Genomic DNA, 24,481 nt, shown 5'->3' with positions numbered 1-24,481 from the left:
AAGTCCTGAGCACAGCTGGGTGTGGATCTTCCCTTTTCCCCACATAATTGGGGCGATAAAAATAGGACAAAAATTAAAACAATTGCTTTGCATGTGACAGACTCCAGTTTATTCTCTGCCATTGCATATGATCTCCTGAGCACCAACAGGCATCACTCCTGAACAGAGTCAGGAATAACGCCTGAGTGCCATTGGGTATTGCCCCCAAATGCAAAGATAAATAAAGAAATCAATAAGTTGAAAAAAAACCCACATAACTGGGCTGGAGAGAAAGTTCAAAGGGCAACTGCTCATTTTACATGCTGGGGGCCCTGTTTTGATACCCAGCACAGCATGGTCCCCTGAGCAGGGCAGGAGCAATCATCAGACAATGCACCAGAAGTACTCTGAACACAACTGGGTGTGACCCCCCCAACCAACCAATAAACTTGACCTGGGATGTAGCTCAGTGGTACAGCCTTGCATTTTCTGACGTAATTAACCAAGGATCCCAAGTGCTTTGATTTTGTGACAACCATCTTTGAATAATTATTTTTATAAGAACATACTCTCAAGGACTGGCGCAATAGCACAGTGGGTAGGGTGTTTGCCTTGCACGCAGCCAATCCGGCTTCGATTCCCAGCATCCCATATGGTCTCCTGAGCACTGCCAGGAGTAATTTCTTTTTTTTTTTAATTTAATAGTTTATTTTTAATTAGTGAGTCAACGTGAGGGTACAGTTACAGATTTATACATTTTTGTGCTCATGTTTCTCCCTTACAAAGTTTGATAACCCATCCCTTCACCAGTGCCCATTCTCTACCAAAAGTAAACCCAACATCCCTCTCCCCCCTCCCCAGTCCCATCTCCCCCCACCCCACACTGCCACTATGGCAGGGTATTCCCTTTTGTTCTCTCTGATTAGGTGTTGTGGTTTGCAATAAAGGTGTTGAGTGGCCATTGTGTTCAGTCTCTAGCCTATATTGGGCCCGCATCATCTTTCCCCCACATGACCTCCAATCACATTTTACTTGGTGTTCCCTTCTCTGAGTTGCCCAGAATGAGAGACCAGCCTCCAAGCCATGGAGACAACCTCCTGGTACTTATTTCTACTATTCTTGGGTGTTAGTCTTATAGTCTGTTATTCTATAGTCCACAGATGAGTGCAATCTTCCTATGTCTGTCTCTCTCTTTCTGCCAGGAGTAATTTCTGAGTGCAGAGCCAGGAGTTACCCCTGTGCATCGCTGGATGTGATCCAAAAAGAAAAAAAATAGAAAATACTCTTAAAATCCACTTGAACTTTATTTAGGTCTTGGACCACACCCAGCAGTGCTCAGAGCTTACTCCTGAATTTGTGCTCAGGAATCACTCCTGACAGGGCTTAGGAGACCACATGAGGTGCTGGGGATAGGCCAGGATCTGCCATATACAAAGTAAGCACCGTACCCTTTTGTACTCTCCCAACATCCAAGTAAATTTTAAAACATTATTTCTTCTGAGGGAAGCAATGCCTTTATTAAGCATCAAAATAGAGTAAGAAATTCTCAGCTTTGTAAATGTATTGTCATAAATGTTAGCAACACTTTTGCGCACTGTGAGTTTTCTTGGGTGGGCTAGAGGCAACAGGTGGTCAGGAGTGAGGACTCAGCAAAGACTGTAACAGTAACAGAAAAAATAATCATTTTGTGTGTGTCAAAGTGTATGTGAGCTCTCTAGGCCTGATAGCCTATTTATCCTGATAACCCAAGATAAATCTTCTAAATTTCACTGATAATGTCGGGAGAAAATAACATTCAATGGTCACAAATCCAAGTAAACAAACAAAAAAAAGTAACGTGACTGTCACACAGTGTAGAAGTAACAGCATTTCTCTGGAGCCTGGGAGAAACAAAGACTCCAGCATCACCAACTTACAGAGCCTCGAATATTATCCTGATATGTGTATCTAGATGAAGCTTCCAGCATCCCAAGGCACGTTGGAAGCAAGCTTAATTCATAGCCGTGCCTTCAGGCAGAGGGACTAAACATACACTTTACATCTAGGTAGGCTGATGTCCCTATTAAGCTCAGCTTCTGCGATGGAACCTCCTTGCATTTTCTCATTCATTTTCCTCTGAGGCAGAGGGTTCACTTTTCTGAATCAACCACACTTCATTGTTTCTGTTAAGCAATTTGAAAGGACTGTTGTAGCCTGCAGTGTAGTAAACCTTTTCGTCGAAAACTTTTCCCTCTTCCCTCAAAATGCTTGCTAACGTCAGAAGTTGTTCTTGATTCTTTTGGGCACTAGAGAATCCATCAAAAGACCTATAAAGAAGAAAGAAAATAAGTCTGAGTCATTCAGTTATTTATTTTTTTTTATTTCATTTTATCAGTTATGGGGACACATCAAGTGGTATTCAGGTCTATTGCTCTGGAGTTTCTCCTGGCAGCACGTTAGAGGCCCATGTATCCAGGAAGGAAGTGGGTCAGACACGCACCATGCAAGTGCCTTAACCTAGGTACTATCTCTTCTGCTCGCAGGAGTGAACAGAAATGTGGTGCAATGTCAGCTGAAAACAAAAAGCAAAAGCTGCTGCCTTGAATGTTGGATCAAGTGTAGCTTGAGGTGCCCTTGTCTCTCAGCCGCTGAACTCACCTTTCACTTCTGGGGCTTCTCAGTCCCACTGTGACCTCCACACACTTGGGGGACCTGGGAGAGGGTGTGCAGCCCACCTGCTGGCAGGCAGGTTTGGAACTGCACACTCTCTGCTCCTCAAGTCTAAGCCTGCATGCCAGTCACTGGGGATCTTGCTAGAATGCCGACTCAGGAAGCTGGCAGTGAGGTCTGAGGGACCGCTTGCTAACAGTATCCTGCTAATACTAATTCTGGGCAGAGAACCACAGTGACATTTTTAGGGCTCCTTCCAGATTTTCAAGTTTCTACTGAACATAATCTCTTTCTTCCTCTCCTTGGAAAAAAAAAAGAGCCTATCCTTCCTGATTACAGATTAATATGAGATTGTTTCCTTGGGGCAATGGGTATCACTATGTCTGGTGGAGCACAGAGAATATCAGAGCTAAATCCAGAGGTACAAGAAGGAGGTATAAAGTGCGCAGGATTGAATTCAGGCATCACGTCAAGGCATACTGTCTAGCTATCTCCCTGCCCAATCAGAAACTGCTTTGATGCCATGAATATAGTCTAATGGAAAAGATGGATCTTTTAGCATCTTTCCCTCTAATGAACCGAGATAAATTCTAACAGAGACAGGATCAAAGCTCTAAGGGAACACAAAGCAGGATTAAACTGGGATGGAAGAAAGGGGTCACTTGAGTTGGGTTTGGAGTAGATGATAGTTTTTTGGAGCAGAGAAGAAGGATGGACATGAAAAGGAAAGGAAGAGCAAAAATCAAAAAACCTTTCTTTGTGAAGCATCAAGTGAGGTGAGAAAGTTGAGTGTGAGCTAGAGAAAGAGAACCTAAGAACTTTTGAAATTATTCCAAAGGCAGCTGAGTGGAGAAGTAACTTGATCACAGTTAACTTGTAGAGGCGGAGACAGAAAATCGGATGGAGAGAAAGAGGCAGTTAGGAAGTTTCTGTGGGAATGAGGAAGAAAAGACAGTGAAAAGAGCCAACAGGAGAAGTTAGCGTGAAAATTTAAGTATAGGCTTGGAAATACAGAAACAAAAACATCGAGATATCACTCTAACCTGGCAGAGTGGCTGACAAATGTGATTAATTTTATTTTGAAGGATCAGAACAGAAAACAGGAGCCACAGAGATAGTTCAGGAGTTAAAGGACTTGTCTTGTATGTTGCTGATCTTGGCTCAACGTCCAGCACTGGATGGTCCCCCAAGCATTGCTGGGAATGACCCACAAGCAGAATCAGAGTAGCCCTGAAGTATAGCCGGGTCACCTCCAAAATAAAAGAATAGCAAGCAAACATATTCCTGATAACCTTCTTTGTCATAAGTTGTATGATTAAGGTGCCAATGAAAAATATCAGTCCTTTCACTCAAGGCACAATATAAACTGTCAAAGGTACAAACCATGTATGTTTTATTCACTTCCGTCAGCCAGGCATTTAGAATCATACAGTACCCTCTGAAATCCTTGGTAAGCATAGAAATCGATATTTGCACACATATGTAAAAAGAATCAAAGATAAATTGATGAAACTTTATCATTTTCATCATATTGACAATACAATTCTGAACCATGTCACTTTTTAACTTTCTTTTTTCCTTAACAAGAAACCAACTCTTAAGTCTTGAACTCCCTAAAGGGAATTTATTTTCTGATCCTACTAGGTTGAAACCAAATCTTGAACTCCCTAATTAAAAACCCTCTTTTGTTGGGGACTGGGGTAATAGTAGAGGGCATGGTGCTTGCCCGGGTTCTATCCCAGAACCCCAGATGGTCCCCTGAGCTCTGCCAAGAGTGATCCCTGAAGACAGAGCCAGGAGTTAAGCCCTGAGCACCACTGGGTGTGATCCACAAATAAACAAACAAAAAAATCCTCTTTTGTTCTCTGAATACAATGTTCTACAATTATCTATCTAAAGCATATTCAGTGCATAGACACATAATGAACCTCCTCCAACCTGCCTTGCTAGGAACTGCAGGATATGGACAAGATTTGCAAGAACAGAGACCATAATTGATCATTAACATTTAGGAAAACAGAGGACAGAATGGCGGACTCGCTAGAGAAACTGACGCAGACCTCAGAGGTAAAACGTCATCTGATCTGAGTGCTGAATGAAGCAAGTGGGCTTTCAGGAAGGGACAAAGGAGCCAGAATGAGCAATAGCAACCATGTTCCCATTCTGAGACTGCATGCGAATTAGTTCATGACCTGCAGGGCAACCCAATGAGGAAGGACTGCGCCATGAGTGCCCATTTTACTGCTGAGATTTTGGCAAGAGGAATATGAGTGAACTTGCCAGAGATGGAAGGTAAAAGAGATGTAGAGGGTTGTGGTTTGTGAATGAAGGGCAAAAAGGTTAATGGAGTATAGCCCACTGGGAAGACAGAATTGGGTGATATTGTCAAAGGCTTTGTGGAGATGGAGAGAGAAAACCCATTACCTCTAAGAAGGAGGGGAGATAGAGATGGGTTCGGGTGCTTGCCTTGCATGCAGACGACCCCAGTTCAGTCTCCAGCATGGCATACAGTCCACCAGACATCACCAGGAGTGACCCCTGAGCACAGAGCGGTAGCTCCTGCGCAACCCCAGGTGTGGCCTCAAAACAAAACAAACAACACCCCCTCAAGAAACTTTGCACAACAGGAACAATCTGAACTTTACCCTGAAACAAGAGGAAACCAACACATTTTAAAATAGTGTAACAGGTTGGAGCTTTTGCTGCTGTTGCTATGGTAAGAAAGACACTTGGCTCTAGTGTGGAGGAGAAAGGAAGAGATCCGGGGACAGAGGAGTCCTTCCGGGGAGGTGATAGAAGTGGACCAACAAGATGCACAGTCAACACCCTAGAAGCTACTGAGTGTCAAGCTTTGTGCCACGCCCAGGGATCTAAAAGTGACTTCCCTGTGGTCTCTTGTGAAGCAGAGAGCCTGAGGGTGTCAGTAGCACTGGGGACAGAGAGACAGAAGTGGAGCCCGGCATCCTTCCCAGGAATAATGGACTAGATAAAAGGACAGCTGTCAGAGCGTGTGCTGCTGAGGGGCCGGGCAGGCCTGCTGTCCTTGGCCACCATAAGGACAGGGAAGAGCTGGAAGCAGCCTCATGTTGTAGAGCTGCGTGAGTTTGATTCCCACCCCCACAAAGAAATGTCCACCACCAAGGGAAATCAGTTTAAGGAACACAAACATGGGTCACTACGGATAGATCACATAGAGCACGTCTAGTGACACAAGAGTCATAAAGGGCAAAGGGACATTGACAGTGACAGTGGGGTGGAAGTGGACAAGAGGGGGGTTGCAGAATGGGAAGGGAAGATATGACAGGATCTTGGCACTTGGAGAGTTAAACAGAGGACCAATAGGGAGGGCTGAGCTGAGTGACCCAGGACTGCTGTCTGGGTCACCTGGAAGGGACGGCAGGTGGAAGGGCGGATACCAGGAACTGGTGGGACTGGAGCAGATGGCAGGCTGTGAGGACTCTATGGGGGTAGGGGAAGCAGAGAAATATTCCTTCAACACAGTGCCAAAGAGAAAATAAAAAAAGAGCAATAAAAGTCCTCCAGGGGCTGAAGACACAGTACAGGAGTGTGGCGCTTGCTTTGCACGCAGCTACTTTGCCAACGTAATTAATTCCCAATACCACATATAATCCTCTGAGAATGGCCAGGGGTCGTCCCTGATAACCATTTACCCACTGCTTACCATGCAAGTCTCTTATCAGAGAGTCTCTTGCCCCCGCTCCTGGCTGTCTTCCCTGGGATCCCTCGGAGGGGGTGGGCTCCAGCTTCCCTCCCCATCTTGAGCAGAGCTCCCATGGCTGAAGACCTCCAGAGCCCAGCCACAACCATGCTCAAGGCCCCTCTCCACACGTTCAGATGTGCCTCATGTATGAAGGTACCGGCAGAGGAACCCAGGTATGATGGACCCGGGGCTGAGACCTCCAACCCTGCTTGGATCAGGACTGGGCCTCCTCCGCCCAGATCCCCCATTTTCTAGTAGCTAGGCGGTCACACCCAGGGACTGCCCCCGGCATGGCATCGTGTAATCCCACCAACAGCCAACACCCAGAGACTATAAAACCAAGCTCCTGGAAGCGACATCTTATAGCCTAGTTCTCCCTCTGGGCGAACCTGGCAAGCTACCGAGAGTTTCCTGCCCACATGGGAGAGCTTCACAAACTCGCCATGGTGTATTCATATGCCAAAACCAGTAACAGTGATGGGTCTCATTCCCCTGACCCTGAAAGAGCCTCCAATGAGGCACCATTGGGAAGGACAGGTAAAGAGAGGCTTCTAAAATCTCAGGGCTAGGACGAATGGAGACAGTATTGAGACCGCTCGAGAAATTCGATGATCAACAGGATGATGATACCATGCAGTCACTTGGCTCTGTCTTTAATGAACTCACCTGATTCTGAGAGCCAACGTCAGGCCAGGAACTTCAGGATGTGGCCCAACAACCACACCCCTCAGCTGCCCACTACTGGATAACATTGGGCTATCCTTGCTCCTCTTGCAGGGAGCTTGGGTTTATAGAGCTACTCCCACAACAGTGCCCCAGAGGCACACCCAATTCCATCAGGCAGTAATAATCCTATATTGCTTTTCTCTTTCCTTTATGTCATTTGCATGGTTTATTTAGCAATGTCCTTTTTGTATAGACACAGGAAGACAGTTCATGCTATGCTTTGTATCATGGGAAATAATTGACTCCAAAATAATATATACTCCTGGGCATTCATATTTACTTAAGCCTCAGTTTCCCTTAGTTCCTAGCACCCCAAAAGCAGGGTCCTGATGAGGGACTGGATGGACTCAGGGCAAGTTATGAGCTACCCTGGAATGGAAATGGGCCAGGCCACACACCATAATACTTAACTATAAGTTAAGAGCATGGTTATGGACAAACTTTGTCATGACCCAGAAAGAAGTAACTGAATAAGGACCCTGCTGGGGTTAGGAAAGACTAACCTGGCCTGAGGACTGTGGTCTGGAATATATAGTGAGATGTTCCCAGGAAAAGCCAATCTTTAAGCTTAATATATCTCTTACTGTGTTCGTACAAAATGGCCAGAAATATTTTAAGAAGTAAATTTACTATGATTGTTTAAATGGATTTCTAGCTGAAGAAAGGAAAAAGCAATACACCCTGGATGGAATCCCGCCCTTGAGCAAATGTCCTAGTAATGTGGAGTGCTGAACCCTCAGATGAGATTTTTGTCCTTGAGTTAATCTCCTGAAGGAGTGGCTCAACCCCGCCTTTGTGTCTCCCCACCCTTCATGATTTCTACATAACTATGCTGGAAGGGGAAAGAGGGGACTAGAGGTTGAAGACTAGAGGAGGAGAATGAGGACTTTGGGACTTCGGGACTTTGAAGACTTAAGGGTCTGTGAGGACTAGAAAGTCAATAACTAGGAGAATAGAACTGACACTTTGGAGACTTTGGGACTTTGAGGAGAACTGGATGATGACAATGACTGGAAGTAGAGGATTATAAGACCAGAACTAAGCGAGGAAGTATAAGGATTATAAGACCAGAAATAAGCGAGGAATGAAGTAGAGGACTTTGAGGTCTACGAAGAGACTAGGATGATAGAACTATGATGACTGGGACTAGATCAAAACTATGACTGCACCATAGGGGAGAGATTGGATTACACGGGGGAGGAGAAATAAACTGCCGAGTCCCAGTTTCTCTGTTCTGTCATCCAACCTTCTGTCACCCGTCATCTGGCTTGGAGAGGTGACTCTCTGCTACCGAATGCTTGAACACCCTGAATGCCCACTGCACCTTTCTTTGAAAATTCCCAACCCACCAAATAAATGAAAATAAAGCAAAGTCCATTCATGTGAGACTCTTGCACACTGTGTGTGAGTGAATGTGTGTGTGTGTGTGTATTTTAACAAAGAGAATTTAATCTAAAGAATGAATTAAACAGTTAACCGACATTCTTGTTAAAGGAATGGGGAATCTAACAGGCAGAGCAGGCAGCAACAGTTACTGTTCCCTGGGCAGGGGAGACAATATGAAGAGTTTGGGATAATCAGAACCTAGAAGCTAGAAGGAAGGGCACAGGGTCCAATGTACTGGGGTTTCTTTTTTTGTTTTGTTATATTATGGGTGATTTTTTGTTGTTTTGTTTTGTTTTGTTTTTGTTTTTGTCTCCACTTAACGGTGTTCACGGATTATTCCTGGTTCTATGCTCAAGGATCACTCCTGGTGGTGCTCAGGGGACCATTTAGGGCACTGGGGATGGAACCCGGGTCAGCCATGTGCAAAGCAAGTGTCCTACCTGCTGTACTATCTCTCGGCCCCATGCACTGTGTCTCAAAGGAATTTTTTATTCTTGTCCAACCAGACAGAAGGTAGGAGCTGCTTTTTTCTCACATGTTTTGGGTGCAACTCTCTGTATCGTGTCTTATGTGAAGAGGGGGCGGGGCGGGGGAAACACCTCCTCCTTAAATGAATTGATTATATCTTACAACAACAGACCCTCAGTAACACAAAACTAAGCCAGAGGGAAGACACACAGAATGCATTCGACTGGCTTTCAGAGAAGGGTGAAAAGCCGACTGAAATTGCAGAGGACTGAGCCAGTGAGAGCAGGCAAGGAAAGCCAGCAGGCAGCAGGGCTATAAATTACCCACCACTTACCGTACAAACACAGTCATTCCGGCCCTGTCTTCAATGAAGACATCTGACTCCGAGGGCCTGGGCGGATCGGATTGCTGCTCGGAAGGGATATACAGGGAAATGGTAATGGTAGACTGGCTGAAGGGCCCGGACCCTGGCTCCACGTAGCTCGTCACTGGAGCTGTCATCTTTATTTTCATCTCTGTGCCATAAAGATACAGTCAAATACTGAAGAGACATGAAAGCAGTTTTAGGGTACTTATGCCTATGTTTTAAAATGGAATCTATCAATTCTATCATTTCTTCCCCTTTTGGGGGCTTGGGGCCTATTTAATGGTGCTCAGGGGTTATTCCCAGCTTAGTACTTGGAATCACGCAGTGCTGGGAATTTAAACTGGGTCTCCAGCATGCTCCAGTCCACTGCATTATCTCCCCCGCCCTTGAAACTAGTATTTCTGAATCTGACTTTCCTGATTTACTTTATGCCACTGATGTAAATATTTGCTCCTGTGGATGGGGTGGGGGGTTATTTGGGCCACACCTGGAGATACTCAGGGCTTCTTCCTGGCTCTGTGCTCAGGGTCACTCCTGGTGGTGCTCAGGGGACCAAATGAAGTACTGGGGATAGAACGGAGGCCAACAAAGAAGGAAAAAAATGGGAGATGGGGGTAGGGAATAAGTGCCAGGCAAATGTCTTACCTATTGTATTATCTCTCTACCCCCAATTATTTGCTTTTAAGATTAACTGTCATTTTGATGAAAAAAAGCAGGGTCTTATTTGATAAAATAAGCTTTGATGAAATAAACAATGTTTTTTGTTTGTTTGCTTGTTCATCAATTCCGGGGTTTTAGGGATGGAAGGAGCAATTACAGACCAGTATTTACTTTTACAATTTGGAGATGGGTCCTTGTGAACAGACAGCATGTCAGCGGGGGCAAGAAGTTTTGTCTGGGGGTCTAAGATTCTTTGCACCTCCCTGATTATCTCTTACCCTATCATCAAATTAACACAAAAGCATTAGCCAAGAAAAGTTGCAATGCTGCTCAGTTACTCCAATAGAAACACAGAAACGGAGGTTTGAAAAGCCTTGCAGGGTCTGAACAGAGTGGAAACGGGGGGCGTTTCTTTAAACGGCCCAATGTCAATAGGACGCCCGGGAGCCAGCCAGGAGCCTAGAATGCCGAGGTGGGTCGAGTGCCTTCACCTTTCTCGTTCCTGCCTTGAATGTAGCCGTGCAGTCTGGTAAAGCCGGTCTGGATGGCCGAATCCCAGTCCATAGACTCAACCGAGGTGCTGACCCACTTGGCCGGTCCATAGTGTCGGATCTCATAACTTCCGGGCTGAAATGGAACACAGCAGTCCTGGGGACACGGGTCTAGACCCCGAGGCTACCTCGCACAGACGCATCGCTGGGTCTCGAGGATCCGCCTCGCGGTTCGGTCCGTTTGCCCTGGTGCTCAGGTCCTCGGAGCACCAACGCGCGGGCGCCCTGCCTCCCCCTCACGGATGGGGGAAGGGGGCGGCGTCTGCCCCTTGGCTCCTGGAGATTCTGTCACGCCCCCTCCGCCGGGATGGTCCCACCGCAGATTCTGGGGTGCAATCCAGTTTCGCCCCCTCTGCTCACCCACTTAATTTTTAATTAATTTGTTGGGGGGGGGGCGGGGAGGGTGTAGGGGCCACACGCTCAGGGCTTATTCCTAGCTCTGAGCTCAGGGATCGTTCCTGGCCAGGTTGGGGGAGCATCTGGGGTACCAGGGCTCTAACTTACCTGCAGTATTTCTCTCCAGCCCTCCCCTCCCCAGCACTTCTCTCTAGTCACAAAAGAAGAGAAGCTGAACTGGAAACAGGCCTTGGGTAGCGCAAAACTAGGGAACTTTCGGGTTTAGGAAGGCATTCGGGGGTGCTGGGGGAGGGGGCGAAGGACCGCCGCCCGCTTTCGGCTTCCTTTATTTCCACTTGAATTCGGCAGGATCACGGCCTCTCCGCGGGGCGCACACCCTAGGGGTCCCCTCGGGAGGCGCCTACCTGGGCGCCCGCGTCCTCGGGCGCCTTCCACGCCGGCGTCTCCAGGGCCGGGGCCGCCGGGTCCTCGGCCGCGCCGGGGTCGGGCTCCACCACCTCGGCCATGGGCGGCGCGGACGGTCCGCGGGAGAAGAGAACCCGGGGAGCCGCGCGGGGACGCAGGGGTGCGCGCTGGCCCCTGTCCCCGCCCCCGTGCCGGCCCCGCGCGCGGTCCCTCCCTCGGCCGGGAGCGGCGGCGTGAGGAGCCCGAGACGGGGCCGGGAGGGGGCGCTGCGACCCCACAGGCACCGGATCGCTCCCCCCCCCCGTCCCCCCGGAATTCCGGGGGTCCCACCTGGAGACCACAGGTGCAGAACGGCTTGGACCAGGGTCTTCTTTCGGGCTCCCTGCCGCCCCCCGAGTCCGCACCCCTCAACTTGTTTTTGTGATTAACCAGCACGCAGAGGCGGAGGCTGGAGGAGCGCGGCGGGCGCGGTGGCAGGTGGACAGAGCAGCTCTGCTGGCCGGGTTCTGGTGAAACCGGTTCGGGGACGTCTCCTGCGCGCCCCACACCTGCTCGGAACAGGTTCTGCAGACCCGGTCTGATTCCGGGGACCGGCGCAGGCAAACAGGTCCCTCGTGGGTGTACCCAGCCAACAGCGACCGCGGAGAGCCTGCTCACCGTTCATGCAATCTATTATATATATATTTTAGATTTTTTTTAACTTCGTTTTTATTGCTTTGATTTTTTAATCAGAGTCACTGGTGTACGGGGCTTATTCCTGAGTCTGCGCTCAGGGGTCACTCCTGGTGGTGCTCAGGAGACCATTTGGAGTCCCGGGGATTAAACTCCATGCAAGGCAAAGTCCTAACTAGCATTTTTTTTTTTTTGGCTGGGGGGCGGGGTGGGGTTGCACACCTGGTGGGATTCAGGACTTACTCGTGGCTCTGAGCTCAGGGATCACTCCTAGGGTGCTGGGCGGACCCAGGTTGGCGGTGTGTGCAAGGACAGCGCCCCACCCGCTGTGCTACCGCTGCGGCCCCAACGTGAGTGGAGTTTGACTTCACATGGAGGTTGCTCTGGGGGCCCAACTGTGGCCAAGGGTCCTCATCACACCTAGAAGGTGATCTAGGTCCCATCATCCCCTTGGGTTCTAAGCAGGACCGATGGATGGAGATGGGCGGGACCACCAAGGGCCTGGAGAGTTCCAGGCCTTTCCCAGAAACCCCAAGGCCACTGAGTCATCCTGTGAAATTTAATAGACTGAGCTGGAGGGCAAAGAAAAAGCAAGGACAGCAGCCAGATTTGTGCTGAATTTTCTTTTCTTCTTCTTCTTTTTTTTTGGCTGAGATTTACTTCTCTACCTTCTCTAAGAAGTTTATTAAGATATAATTTACAGGCTGGAGTGATAGCACAGCGGGTAGGGGCATTTGCCTTGCACTCCGTGGGCCGGGGTTTGATCCCCAGCATCCTATATAGTCCCCTGAGCACTGCCAGCAGTAATTCCTGAGTGCAGAGCCAGGAGTAACCCCTGTGCATTGCTGGGTGTGATCCAAAAAAACAATATACATATGTATATATACATATAAAAATAGATATGATTTAGAATGCCAAAGACTTCCCCAACTCATTCCTCAGCCCAAAGAAACTGCACATCTGCCCTCTGTGTCTAAATTTGTGGGTTCTGCACCTCATATGAATGGGATCATATAGTCTCGATACATGGGAAGTGCTGTAACAAACTACCAGACACTGGCCAACTTATAAAGGCAGAAATTTAGTTGTCTCGGTTCTAGAAGCTGGCAGTTGGAGATCATGATGCCAACACAATCAGGCCTTCCTGAGTGGCAGACTGCCAGCCTGAGTCTTAGAGGACAGAAGGGACAAGGGCCTTTTCCTCTGGTCTCTTTTATATATATATATATATATGTATATGTACATATATATGTGTGTGTATATATATATATATGAAATGTATCTCTTTGATGTTAGAGCTACACTTGGTACTCAGTCCTTGGGGGACCATGGGGGGCCGAATATGCAATGAGAAAATTAAGCCCCTGCTCATGAACAGCTGAGCAGCAGGAGAAATGAAAGGCTTCTAGAAACATACTGCAACTCTAGTGTATTTAGTGCCCAACAGCCTCTAGATAACCCCTTGCCGTGTGACTGAAGAGTTGGCTCTGAGTGTCCTTGAAATAAAGGGTGCTGATTCGACTTTGCATGTAACACACTGAGGAATTCCTGCTTCTGTAATTGCGTGCCTGCTGCCTACAAGGGCCTCTATTCCCATCAGATATTCGATAAAACTGAGCCCTCACCTTTATTCTGGTTCCAGTCCTTGGCACTTGGCTGAGTCTGCTGCCATCAATATATCAATATGTCATGCTTCTAAAACTTTCTCACTGAGCGCTGGCTTCTTCCCTATTGATGTACCTGGGTCTGCTGCATGCAAAGCACACACTTCTTTGGGCCTTTTAATTTTCATGTCTTCCCCGGGGCCCCTCAGAGGGGATGGGCTCCAGCTTCCCTCTCTGCCCCGAGCAGAGCTCCTAGCAGCCGAAGGCCTCTGGAGCCTAGCCATAGCCATGCTCAAGGCCCCTCTCCACATGTTTGGATGAGCCTCACGCATGAAGGTACCAGCAGAGGAACCCAGGTGTGTGGGACCCGGGGCTGAGACCTCCAAGCCTGCTCAGATGGGGACTGGGCCTCCTCTGCCCAGATTTCCCATTTCCCAGTAGCTAGGTGGTCACACCCAGGGACTGACCCCGGCGCCGTGTAATCCCACCAAGGGCCAACATCCAAAGACTATTAAGCCAAGCTCCCGGGTGACATCTTAGAGCCTATTTCTCCCTCTGGGAGAACCTGGCAAACTACCGGGAGTTTCTTGCCCACATGGGAGAGACTCGAAAGGTCCCAATGGTGTATTAATATGCAAAACCAGTAACAAGCTGGGTCTCATTCCCCTGATCCTGAAAGAGCCTCCAATGCAGCATCATTGAGAAGGATGAGTAGAGAGAGCTAAAATCTCAGGACTAGGATGGATGGAGATGTCACTGAGACCGTTCGAGAAATTCGACAATTAACGCGATGATGATGATGATGATGATGATGGTGATGAATTTTCATTTATTTTTTTATTTCTTCGAGCCACATTTGGCAGTGTTGGAAGGCTACTCCTGGCTGAGGACTCAGGGTTTGTTCCAGGCCATGCTTGTAAAACTATGTGGTGTAAGAAAATGAACCTTCTGTATGTAGTGCACACACTCAGCCCACTCAACTGTCTCTCCAGCCCTCTGGCTTAGGAGAGCTCTTACTACATTATGAGAGCTCTGCCCTCATTATCTAATCACCCCAGAGTCCCAAGTAGCCTCTTACTGGGCAGGTTTTCAACACACGAAATGGGGGAGAACCTTGAAGACTATAGTATGTAACATATCGTCCTGTCTGTCTCATTTCTTTCACCTAGCAACATGTTTTCAAGGTTCATCCATGTTGTAGCATGTGTGTAGACCTTCATCTTTTATGGCTGAAAGAGACTTCATTTTAGAAATGGTTGATTCACTTCTCAGTGTGTGGATATTTAACTTGTTCCAGACTTTTGTCTATTATGAATTGTGCTGCTATTAGTATTTAGGTCAGGTTTCTGTATCTTCTTGTGTTTTCACTTTTCATGGATAAGCACTTCAGAGTAGAATTGCTAGTTGGACTGGTAATATCCTAACAGCGCAGGGCGGGGCTGCCAAAAGGCAAGCACAAAGCTAAATCCATGTGTCACTTTGAGGAATGGGTAGGCTATGTTTTCAAGTGGCTGTATCAATTAGCATTTTTCCCTAGCATGTGTAGGCATGCTATATGCTGTTTCTCCATAGCTCCACCAATACCTGTATTTATCTGCTGGATTTTTTTTTAACAGAAAACCTAGTAGGTGTACCTAGACACTTTGAATTATTTTGTTTGGGTTTTGAGCCACACCCAGCAGTGCTCTGGGCTTACTCCTGGTTTAGGGATGACATAGGGATTACTCAAGGGCTCAGGGAACTATATAGTATTCCCAGGATAAAATCTGGCTTGACCACGTGCAAGGCAAGCATCCTACCTGCTGTACTATCTCTCTGGCCCAAGTGCTGTGAAGTTCTATTTGCTTGTTTGGTTTTTGGTTGTGCTGGACTACTCCTGGTTCAGTGCTCAGGGGATCACTCCCAGAGGTGCTCAAGGGTCATGCTGCCACAGAGATGAAACTCAGGCCTCCTAGAGCCTGCAAAGCATGTGCTCAACCCATTGTGCTGTCTCTCCTGCCCCTAAATTTTTTGAGATATAATTCTCATAACATAAATTTTAAAAAATGGGGGCACTGGAGCCATAGCACAGCAGGTAGGGCATTTGCCTTGCATGCGGCCGAGCCCAGTTCGATTCCTCCGTCCCTCTTGGAAAGCCCGGCAAGCTACCAAGAGTATCCCGCCCCCATAGCAGAGCCTGGCAAGCTACCCATCGTATTCGATATGCCAAAAACAGTAACAACAAGGCTCACAATGGAGACGTTACTGGTGCCCGCTCAAGCAAATTGATGAACAACGGGACGACAGTGCTACAGTGCTGACATAAATTTTACCATCATATAGTGTACTTTATAGTGCTTTTTAGTACATTCTCAGTGTGGTACAACCATCACCACTTCTTAATTCCAGAACTTTCAATCACTCCATCACAGTTTAGACAGTAGTCTCCCTGTTCCCAGCTCACTGATCTCTGCCTCTGTAGTTCGCTGGACATTTCATATATTCAAAACCATGCAGTACGTGTGTTTTTGTAGTGGACTTTTCCCCCTTCTTTCTCTTTCTTTTCTTTTCTTTTCTCTTCTTTTTCTTTTCTTTTCTTTTCTTTTCTTTTCTTTTCTTTTCTTTTCTTTTTTTTAAGTGTTATGTGTTCACCCATCTTTTGTGGTATCGCAAGCTTCAGTTCTTCCTTCTTTTTTCACTGTGAATAATGCTGCTATGTAGGGCCTGGGCTTTTGAAGCAGACCTTGCAATGTTTATCCTTTCTCAAACAAATGGGGGGTAGTTTGCAGACACATGGCACTCATAGTATTCACGTCAAATTTATTATTATACAGTACTAGGTCTGAATTATTTTAGTGAAAACTGAATAGTGAATTTGACTCAATTTTTAAAATTACCTGTTAATTTTTACATCTGTAACAGATGTGGCCTCTTCCTTAGCTCACTTTGAAGGTTGAGATCACAATTTTACTAAAGGGTTTTGGTTTTTTGGTTTTTGTTGGTTTAATTTTTTTTTAATGTGGAAAAGAAAGTAATTTACATTGTTGCTTAAGAAGCAGGTTGTCTTTTCACCTGCAGAGTATCTCTTATAGTTATTGGTGCCTTGAGGGAAGAGGGCATTTGATTTGTAGGAAAGCTGAGGTTAAATTTGGAGACATTCACTTTATAGGGTGTGAAATGTACAATGAGATAACAGCAGGTGACTGGGTTAAATTATCTATATTTACTAGGTGGTAATTAGTGACATAAAACAACAGAAGGAAGGAAAGAAAATGGCTTATCTGAAAATAATAGGATTTCAGTTAAAATAAGCTTAATAAAATTCATATTCATTTATAATATCACTGGATCAAAATGACCCAGTTTTCTTGTTGGCTATGGCAAAACTGTTCTTTCTGGTAGTTCATATTTTTGATTTTGGTTTTTCTATTTTGTGGGCCACACCGCTGGTACTCATTGCACCAGCTGTGCATTAGAAGGTGGACATTTTGACTATATTTTTCCCTCCTGTCTGTGCTTCACAAATTTGCATGTCACCCTTACACAGGGGCTTCGCTAATCTTCTCTGTATTGTTCCTATATTAGTACGTGAGCTGCCAAAGTGAGTTCCTAGACATTCTTCCCGTCTATGAACATGGAATATCTTTTCACCTCTTTTATGTCTTGCTATTTGTCTTTTTTTTTCGTTTGTTTGCTTTCTGGGACTCACCTGACAGTGCTCAGGGGCTCTTTCCAGCTCTGTACTTGGGAAATTACAAGGAATTAAGGGAACCCTGCAGTGCTGGGGATCAAACCCGACTGTCCCATATGCAAAGTATACTCTCATTCCATGGAACTATCTCTCTGCACCCTGTTGGATCATTTTTAGTCAATAGGGTCTATGTGACACTGAAAAAGATACTTTAAGTTTTATAGCAGGCAATGGTACCAATAGACCATTGGTACCTTTATATCAACAAGTACCTCGTAATTCTTCTCAGGGGGGGAATTTGAGGTTGTTTCGTTTAATTTAGTCACTTTAAACACTGAATTAGTGAATATTGAAGCATTGCTTCTAGAGGAAATAAAGGATTAGGTTCCTGCAAGCTTATAGACGTATTTCAACAACCATTAATCAATATATTACCTTGTTTAGAAAGGCTATTGTATAAAAATACTTTGTGTGAGATGTATTGTTGTTTCATTATTGGAACTTAGACTCATTACTCTAGCTCATGCCTTAATGAAGTTTGTCTAACACACGTATTTTCTCCCCAAAAGAACATTCAAACTGCACCTGCTGGTTCTGAAGCGTACCTCAGTGCTATCTTGGGGACAGGTTTAAACAATAAAATCACCAGTAAACTGCCCCCATATGGACAAAAAATAATTATAAAATGGTACTAAGTGGACAGAAAAAGACACGCTTACAGTATGAGAGCTAAAACTGAAGGCAGTGCTTTGCTTTGTTCTGCCTCAGCATCCTTTGTTCTGCCTTTTAGCATCCTGCAACTAAAAGGTTTCACCTCTCTCAGAAAGTGCATGCCCACCAGCCCCGGAGGAGGTGCTGTATTGATTTCAGAGTTAGAAATACACTTTAGCAAGTAGGAGAATTTGTAAACACACAATTCCCGAATCATGAGGCTGTACCGTAAGTGTGCTCTGCAGCAAATTACAGTCATTTCCACCCATAAATTGAATGAAGTCACAGGACTTGTCTCATTCCAAGTGTGTAAGTCCCAGTATGAACGCACTGTGTGTATACCAATGTGATCAAAGGAGAGTTCAAATGCTTGAGAGAAGCACCAATAAGTGGCTGTTGTAATTTGTTGATTAGGTATTTCATATTTGTGTCAGATTTTATTTTCTGAGGACAGCAAGGACATGATAACCCGTCCAACACATTGCTTTCATAATGCAACTTTGACATAGCACCCTTTCCTTGAAACCCGGAAGTCTTGTGACTATGCCAGAGGTATCTGTGACTTTCATGGCTGGATCATGAAAGGCTTTCAACTGGTTTTCTGGGATACTCACTCTTTGAATCTAGTAACGGTCCTATGGGGAAGCCCGAGTATCCACATGGACAAATGTGAGTTTCTGGCTGGTGTCCTGGTGAGGCACCAACCTCCACACATGTGAGTGAGCCATGTTTGCACAATACAAGTCCCTGCCACATAGTCATCTCTAGACAGCCTTGAAACTTCCACTCAAGCCCCATGGTGTCTAAAGTCACTGTGCACATATTACCATCCCTCTTAAGATAGCTTAAATAAACTTTGGGATAACTTGTTTTCCAGGAACAATAACTGGAAGGGTATCACCTATGTATAGTCTGACAGTAGGAGTTATCAGACTCCTGACAGTTGAAACCTCGGGTTTCCAATGAATAAAATTTAGTTTCCACATACTTGACTGTCAAGTTGTCATTCCTTGGGGGTCATTTTTATACCTGCACATGAGATATTTGGTCTTTTATACCTGTACATGAAATATTTGGTCTTTTTATAGTTATTACTATCTCAAAATAATAATGGTAAAATGGTAACAATGGGTCTTATGGTAGGAAGTGCAATTTTCTCCCCTCTTCCTATATTTTCTTTTTGTTTTGGTGAGAATTGTGATAGTCATCCATTATTTAGGCACAGACTGACTACGAACTCCCTTTTATACCAAGCAGTTGGCTCATTTGTTGATCCTGATTGCTTGATAAATGTTGAATGAATACTGTCCAGAATTTATCAGACACATAAATAGTGAGTGTGAGTGTTTAGGCGCACCTGTGTACCATTTTCCTCCTGGGACACAGGAGAGAAAGAAACATTTATTGAATGTGGGTCTGAGGATAAGAACATTAGGGTCTAGCTGGAGGTTTCTTTAAAAATTAAAACATTCATTCTAATCAATATCAATCTTGATATAACTTCTGAGATGGGTGGTGGTTAAATGTTTTACCAAAAAAAGGAGAGGGAAAATCCATACTAATTTTAAGCATTTTATACTTTGAAGTAAAAGTAGACTACCAAGGCATAACTAGATAGCTCACATTCTCAATACATTTTTCGAAGAAGTAGGATCCTTGCTGTGGCTAAGAGAAAAAGCTTCTGATAGATTGCTTACTGAAGGACCATTTCTTAACAATTTAAGGCAGTTAACATGTTAATTAACATTTAGGTATGGGGCTTGTACTGTTGCAATAAGTGATCATATTGTTGATTGAATCAAAGGAAAGAAAGGGAAGGAATTGGATTTTTGTAGGATAGAGGTATTACAGTGTTTTAATGTTTTTGCTTCTGAGAGAGGAGCTATTTTCCATGTTCTGGAGCATTTTCCGTGAAGTGTTCATTTTCAGTCTGTTTGCAGGTTCTACATAATGGTCTCCCTGGGCACCCCCACTCTTGAGTTTGAATGTACATATTCAGTATGTATCCAAGGAGTGGGACAGGTAGGTTAGGAATTGACTCCAGAATGAAGGAAAAGTTGAGCAGTATGTCTGGATCATGGGATCTTCTAAATCATGGTTTGTTTTTTCCTTTGATTTGTTTTGTTTTGGGTTCATACCAGGTCTTGCGTTCAGGGGATAGCACTAATTTGGTGCTCAGGGACCATTTCCTGGTGGTGTTTGGGGGACCGTGAGGATTTCTGTGTGTGTGTGTGTGTTTGCTGTTCATTTGCTTTATTCTTTTTTTAAATGCTTTATTGAATATCCGTTAGATAGACCTTTCACAAAGCTGTTCGTGTTTATCTGTTTTTTAATCAGTGTATATTAGCCATTAAAATTTATATGGTTGGGTTAAAAGTCACCATATTTATTATTATTTTCTGTTTGTGCTGTTGACCCGTAGTTTTTTTCTTCATTCTTTCTCACCTTCTGTGTTTAAAAATAAGCATTTATGGGATTCCATTTACTTTTACTTCTTAGCTTATCAAGTATACTTACTACTAGTTTTTGATTTGGGTTTGTTATTGAGTCCCACCCGCCATATTAGGAGGCATGGGGGAATATGTGGACCACAGCTCGAACCCAGACTCCAGTGTGCAAAGCCAGATCACGAGCTCTTTGAGCTTTCTTCCTGGTCTTCAATTCTATTACTGGCAAAGAGGAAATTTTCCTAATAGTTGTACTTGAGATTACAATATATGATTATAACTAAGCTAAGTTTATTTTCAAATAACACTATACAGCTTCACACAGAGTAGATGTACCTCGTGATTATAAAATATTCTTATTTCCTCCTTCCCACCTCATATCATTGCTGTTATTCATTTTAATTATTCATAAGCTATAATCACAAAATATTTTGCTGTTGCTATTATTTTTAATAAATTGGTATCTGGTAGAGAAACTAAGATAGGAAAATCTTCAATTTTATTTTTACTTATTCCTTCTTGAATCTTTTTCTTTTTTATTCTGAATTTTAAACCTATATCATTTTTTCTCACTTAATAATCTATTTTTATAGGGCTGGAGCAATAGCACAGTGGGTAGGGCGTTTGCCTTGCACGCGGCCAACCCGGGTTCAAATCCCAGCATCCCATATGGTCCCCTGAGCACGGCCAGGAGTAATTCCTGATGAAGAGCCAGGAGTAACCCCTGAGCATCGCCGGGTGTGACCCAAAAAGCAAAATATATATATATATATTTTTTCTATCTCTTGTAAAAAAAATCTATTCATGGCAAATTCCCTTAATTCTTTTTTTTTTCATTTTTGGGTCACACCCAGCGATTACTCCTGGCTATGCACTCAGGAATTACCCCTAGCAGTGCTTGGGGGCCGTATGGGATGCCAGGGATCAAACCTGGGTTGGCCATGTGCAGGACAAACGCCCTACCCCCTGTGCTATCGCTCTGGCCCAAATTCCCTTCATTCTTGTTGGTCTAAGAGAACACATTTTTCACTTTTGAGAAATTCCTTTTCATAGCATAGAATTCAGGTTAGTGATTTCTTTCCTTAACCCTTTCTAAGAGAAGTTATTCTGATCTTTGCTATGGTATTTTTCCCTCTGGCTTCTTTGAGCATTTTTCTTTTCAGATACAGCCATTTTTCTTCTTGGTATTATTCCTTCTTCTTGTTCTCTTAGCTTCATGAATTAAAGAAATCCATTTATTATCATCTCAAAATATTCCTTGGCTTCTTTTTTTACATTCTTTTTCTCTGGTTTTCTTTCCTTTTTGTCTTTTCCTTCCTTCCTCTCTCTCTCTTTCTTTCTCTCTCTCCTTCTTCCTTCCTTCCTTCTTTCCTTCCTTCCTTCCTTCCTTCCTTCCTTCCTTCCTTCCTTCCTTCCTTCCTTCCTTCCTTCCTTCCTTCCTTCCTTCCTTCCTTCCTTCCTTCCTTCCTTCCTTCCTGCAATTCCAGCTCGGCATCTCCTGGATGCTTGGTCCTGAGGTTTCTGTACATGAGTATCTGCTACAGTAAGTTGTGACTTTTTGTGTTTCCCTGTCTGCTATTCTGTGGGTGTGTGCATTTTATTGTAGCACTTTCATGAATTGGGATTTCTGCTGGTTTTAAGAGAGTTGTTGATGTGCATTTCACTTTTTTGATTGTTAGAATGAAACACTGATCTTCAGGTTTTCTTAGGAGCCAAACCAGATGGTGGATTTCTTTTTCTTTCTTTCTTTCTTTTTTTCTTTCTTTCTTTCTTTCTTTCTTTCTTTCTTTCTTTCTTTCTTTCTTTCTTTCTTTCTTTCTTTCTTTCTTTCTTCTTTCTTTCTTTCTTTCTTTCTTTCTTTCTTTCTTTCTTTCTCTTTCTTTTTTCTCTTTCTTTTTTCTCTTTCTTTCTCTCTTTCTCTTCCTTCCTTCTTCCTTCCTTCCTTCCTTCCTTCCTTCCTTCCTTCCTTCCTTCCTCCTTCCTTCCTTCCTTCTTCCTTCCTTCCTTCCTTCCTTCCTTCCTTCCTTTCTTCCTTCCTTCCTTTCTTTCTTTCTTTCTTTTCTTTCTTTCTTTCTTTCCTTTCTTTCTTTCTTTCTTTCTTTCTTTCTTTCTTTCTTTCTTTCTTTCTTTCTTTCTCTTTCTTTCTTTCTCTCTCTCTTTTTTCTCTCTTTCTCTCTTTCTCTTTTTCTCTTTCTCTTCCTTCCTTCCTTCCTTCCTTCCTTCCTTCCTTCCTTCCTTCCTTCCTTCCTTCCTTCCTTCCTTCCTTTTTCCTTCCTCCTTCCTTCCTTCCTTCCTTCCTTCCTTCCTTCCTTCCTTCCTTCCTTCCTTCCTTCCTTCCTTCTTCCTTCCCTCCCTCCCCCCCTCCCTCCCTCCCTCCCTCCCTCCCTTCTTCTTTCTTTCTTTCTTTCTTTCTTTCTTTCTTTCTTTCTTTCTTTCTTTCTTTCTTTCTTCTTTCTTTCTTTCCTTTCTTTCTTTCTTTCTTTCTTTCTTTCTTTCTTTCTTTCTTTCCTCTTTTTACTTTTGGGTCACACCCACTGATGCTCAGCGATGCTCAGGGGTTACTCCTGGCTCTGCACTCAGGAATTACTACTGGCGGTACTTGGGGAACCATATGGATGCTGGGGATTGAACCCAGATGACGACCATGTGCAAGACAAACAGCCTTCCTGATGTACTACAGCTCCAGCATCTTTGTCTTTTTCTAAAATTGATCCTTCATGATATTTTCAGGTCCACTGTAGAACTTAAGGGAAATCCCCACATTCTATTCACTGTTTCTATCACATTCCCTCCTGTTCTAACATCTTTTCTGGTTGCAATTATTTCCTTCCACAAAGACTTCTTTTGTTGTTTGTTTTTGTTTTGAGGCCACACCCAGCAATGCTCATGGCTTACTCCTGACTGTTCTCAGGGCTCACTCCTGACAACTGTACTACCTACGGTGTCATGGCTCTGGCCTCCCAAAACGTCTTAACTGTTCACAATTTCATTCTTTTGCTTGTGAATTTTCAGCTCCACTCTGTGTTTTTGGAGAGCTAGCAACCATCGCTGCCCATGTTTGCCACTTGGGTCAACATTTAAACAAGGCTGTACTATTTGCACGGTGGCTCCTAATATTCTGCGCACAGATCCCGCTTTGCAAATTGAATTGGTGGCAGCTGCACACAAGGCTGATGGCTTCAGGAAAGAGATCAGAGAATATGGGCTTAGAAGGGATGGCTCAAAGCTAGATTTACAGATCTGGTTTTCTATAACCTGGTTACATCTATCCACATTGGAATTTACTTTTTGTTGTTGTTGTTCTTATTTTCGTTTAATTGGGCTGGTGGGGCCTGCTGTCAGCAGTTCTAGAAGGGTTGAAATCCACTGGTCTATAGATCAGCAAACTTTCTTTTTAAAGGACTAGGAAGTCGATGTTTTGGCTTTGAAAGTCAGTCTCTGATGGGTCGATCGACTCAATTCTACCCCAGCAGCCATCAGCATGGGGCTGGGTTCCAATAAGAGTTGAATGCCTGCAGTTTTCCTGTGTCCTGAAATACTATTTTTTCTTAACTGTTTTAAAATTGTCAAAGCGGTCCTTCTTTCTCAGGATGTACAGGAACAGATTGCAAGTGGGCTTTGACTGTGGGCTATGGTTTGGCAACTTCTGGTTAATGGTTTTTGTTTTTTTTTTCTGTATTGCATCAGCTTGTTTCCATAAGAGAAAACATTTTCTTCTCCAGATCATTGATAATATTTTAAATGAGTCCAAGTATTGACTTAAATGTTAAATGTCTGATTCAGACACTTTATTTTTAGTTTAGGGGCCTTACCCAGCTGTGCTCAGGGGCTACTCCCTGCCTGATAAGCAGACGGTGGTGGGAGAGATTGCCCCACCCAGGGGTTTACTCAAGCATTTCCTTAATAGCCTTAGAAACTCTAGCAGTTGGAATATTTTTCTCTATTAGTAATACACTTGGTTAAAAGGGCTTATGGTGGCAAGAAATATGTTCTCTTGTTAAAATTAGTATTAATATTAAAGGACTGGAGTGACAGCACAGCAGGTAGGGCATTTGCCTTGCACATGGCCGACCCAGGTTCGATTCCTCTGCCCCTCTTGGAGAGCCCA

General features: G+C 44.5%; 1 protein-coding gene and 1 non-coding gene across 2 annotated transcripts; both read right to left on the bottom strand.

The window, feature by feature from the left end:
- Nucleotides 1-891: 891 nt before the first annotated feature.
- On the bottom strand, nucleotides 892-11,445 carry HEBP2 (heme binding protein 2). The gene is made up of 4 exons (XM_004609003.2): nucleotides 11,269-11,445; nucleotides 10,448-10,583; nucleotides 9,264-9,444; nucleotides 892-2,285 (listed from the first exon to the last, which is right to left on the bottom strand). Exons 1-4 carry the CDS (start codon nucleotides 11,368-11,370, stop codon nucleotides 2,081-2,083), a joined length of 624 nt encoding a protein of 207 aa, XP_004609060.1. The 5' UTR covers nucleotides 11,371-11,445; the 3' UTR covers nucleotides 892-2,080.
- A 5,581-nt stretch (nucleotides 11,446-17,026) lies between these two features.
- On the bottom strand, nucleotides 17,027-17,133 carry LOC129404585 (U6 spliceosomal RNA). Its single transcript, XR_008629976.1, has one exon. It is a non-coding gene; the product is annotated as a U6 spliceosomal RNA (small nuclear RNA).
- Nucleotides 17,134-24,481: the final 7,348 nt, after the last annotated feature.

Source organism: Sorex araneus, chromosome 4 (assembly GCF_027595985.1).
Source record: "Sorex araneus isolate mSorAra2 chromosome 4, mSorAra2.pri, whole genome shotgun sequence".
NCBI lineage: Eukaryota > Metazoa > Chordata > Mammalia > Eulipotyphla > Soricidae > Sorex > Sorex araneus.
This window is presented reverse-complemented; position numbering and strand designations above follow the sequence as displayed.

What these genes read in the sequence shown, in the direction of transcription:
- HEBP2 (XM_004609003.2), bottom strand. Translation starts at nt 11,370, where the DNA reads ATGGCCGAGGTGGTGGAGCCCGACCCCGGCGCGGCCGAGGACCCGGCG. An exon ending in TCAAGGCAGGAACGAGAAAG is followed by an intron (nt 9,445 to 10,447) that starts GTGAAGGCACTC and finishes TTTATGGCACAG; the next exon opens with AGATGAAAATAAAGATGACA. An exon ending in GGAATGACTGTGTTTGTACG is followed by an intron (nt 2,286 to 9,263) that starts GTAAGTGGTGGG and finishes TCTTCTTTATAG; the next exon opens with GTCTTTTGATGGATTCTCTA.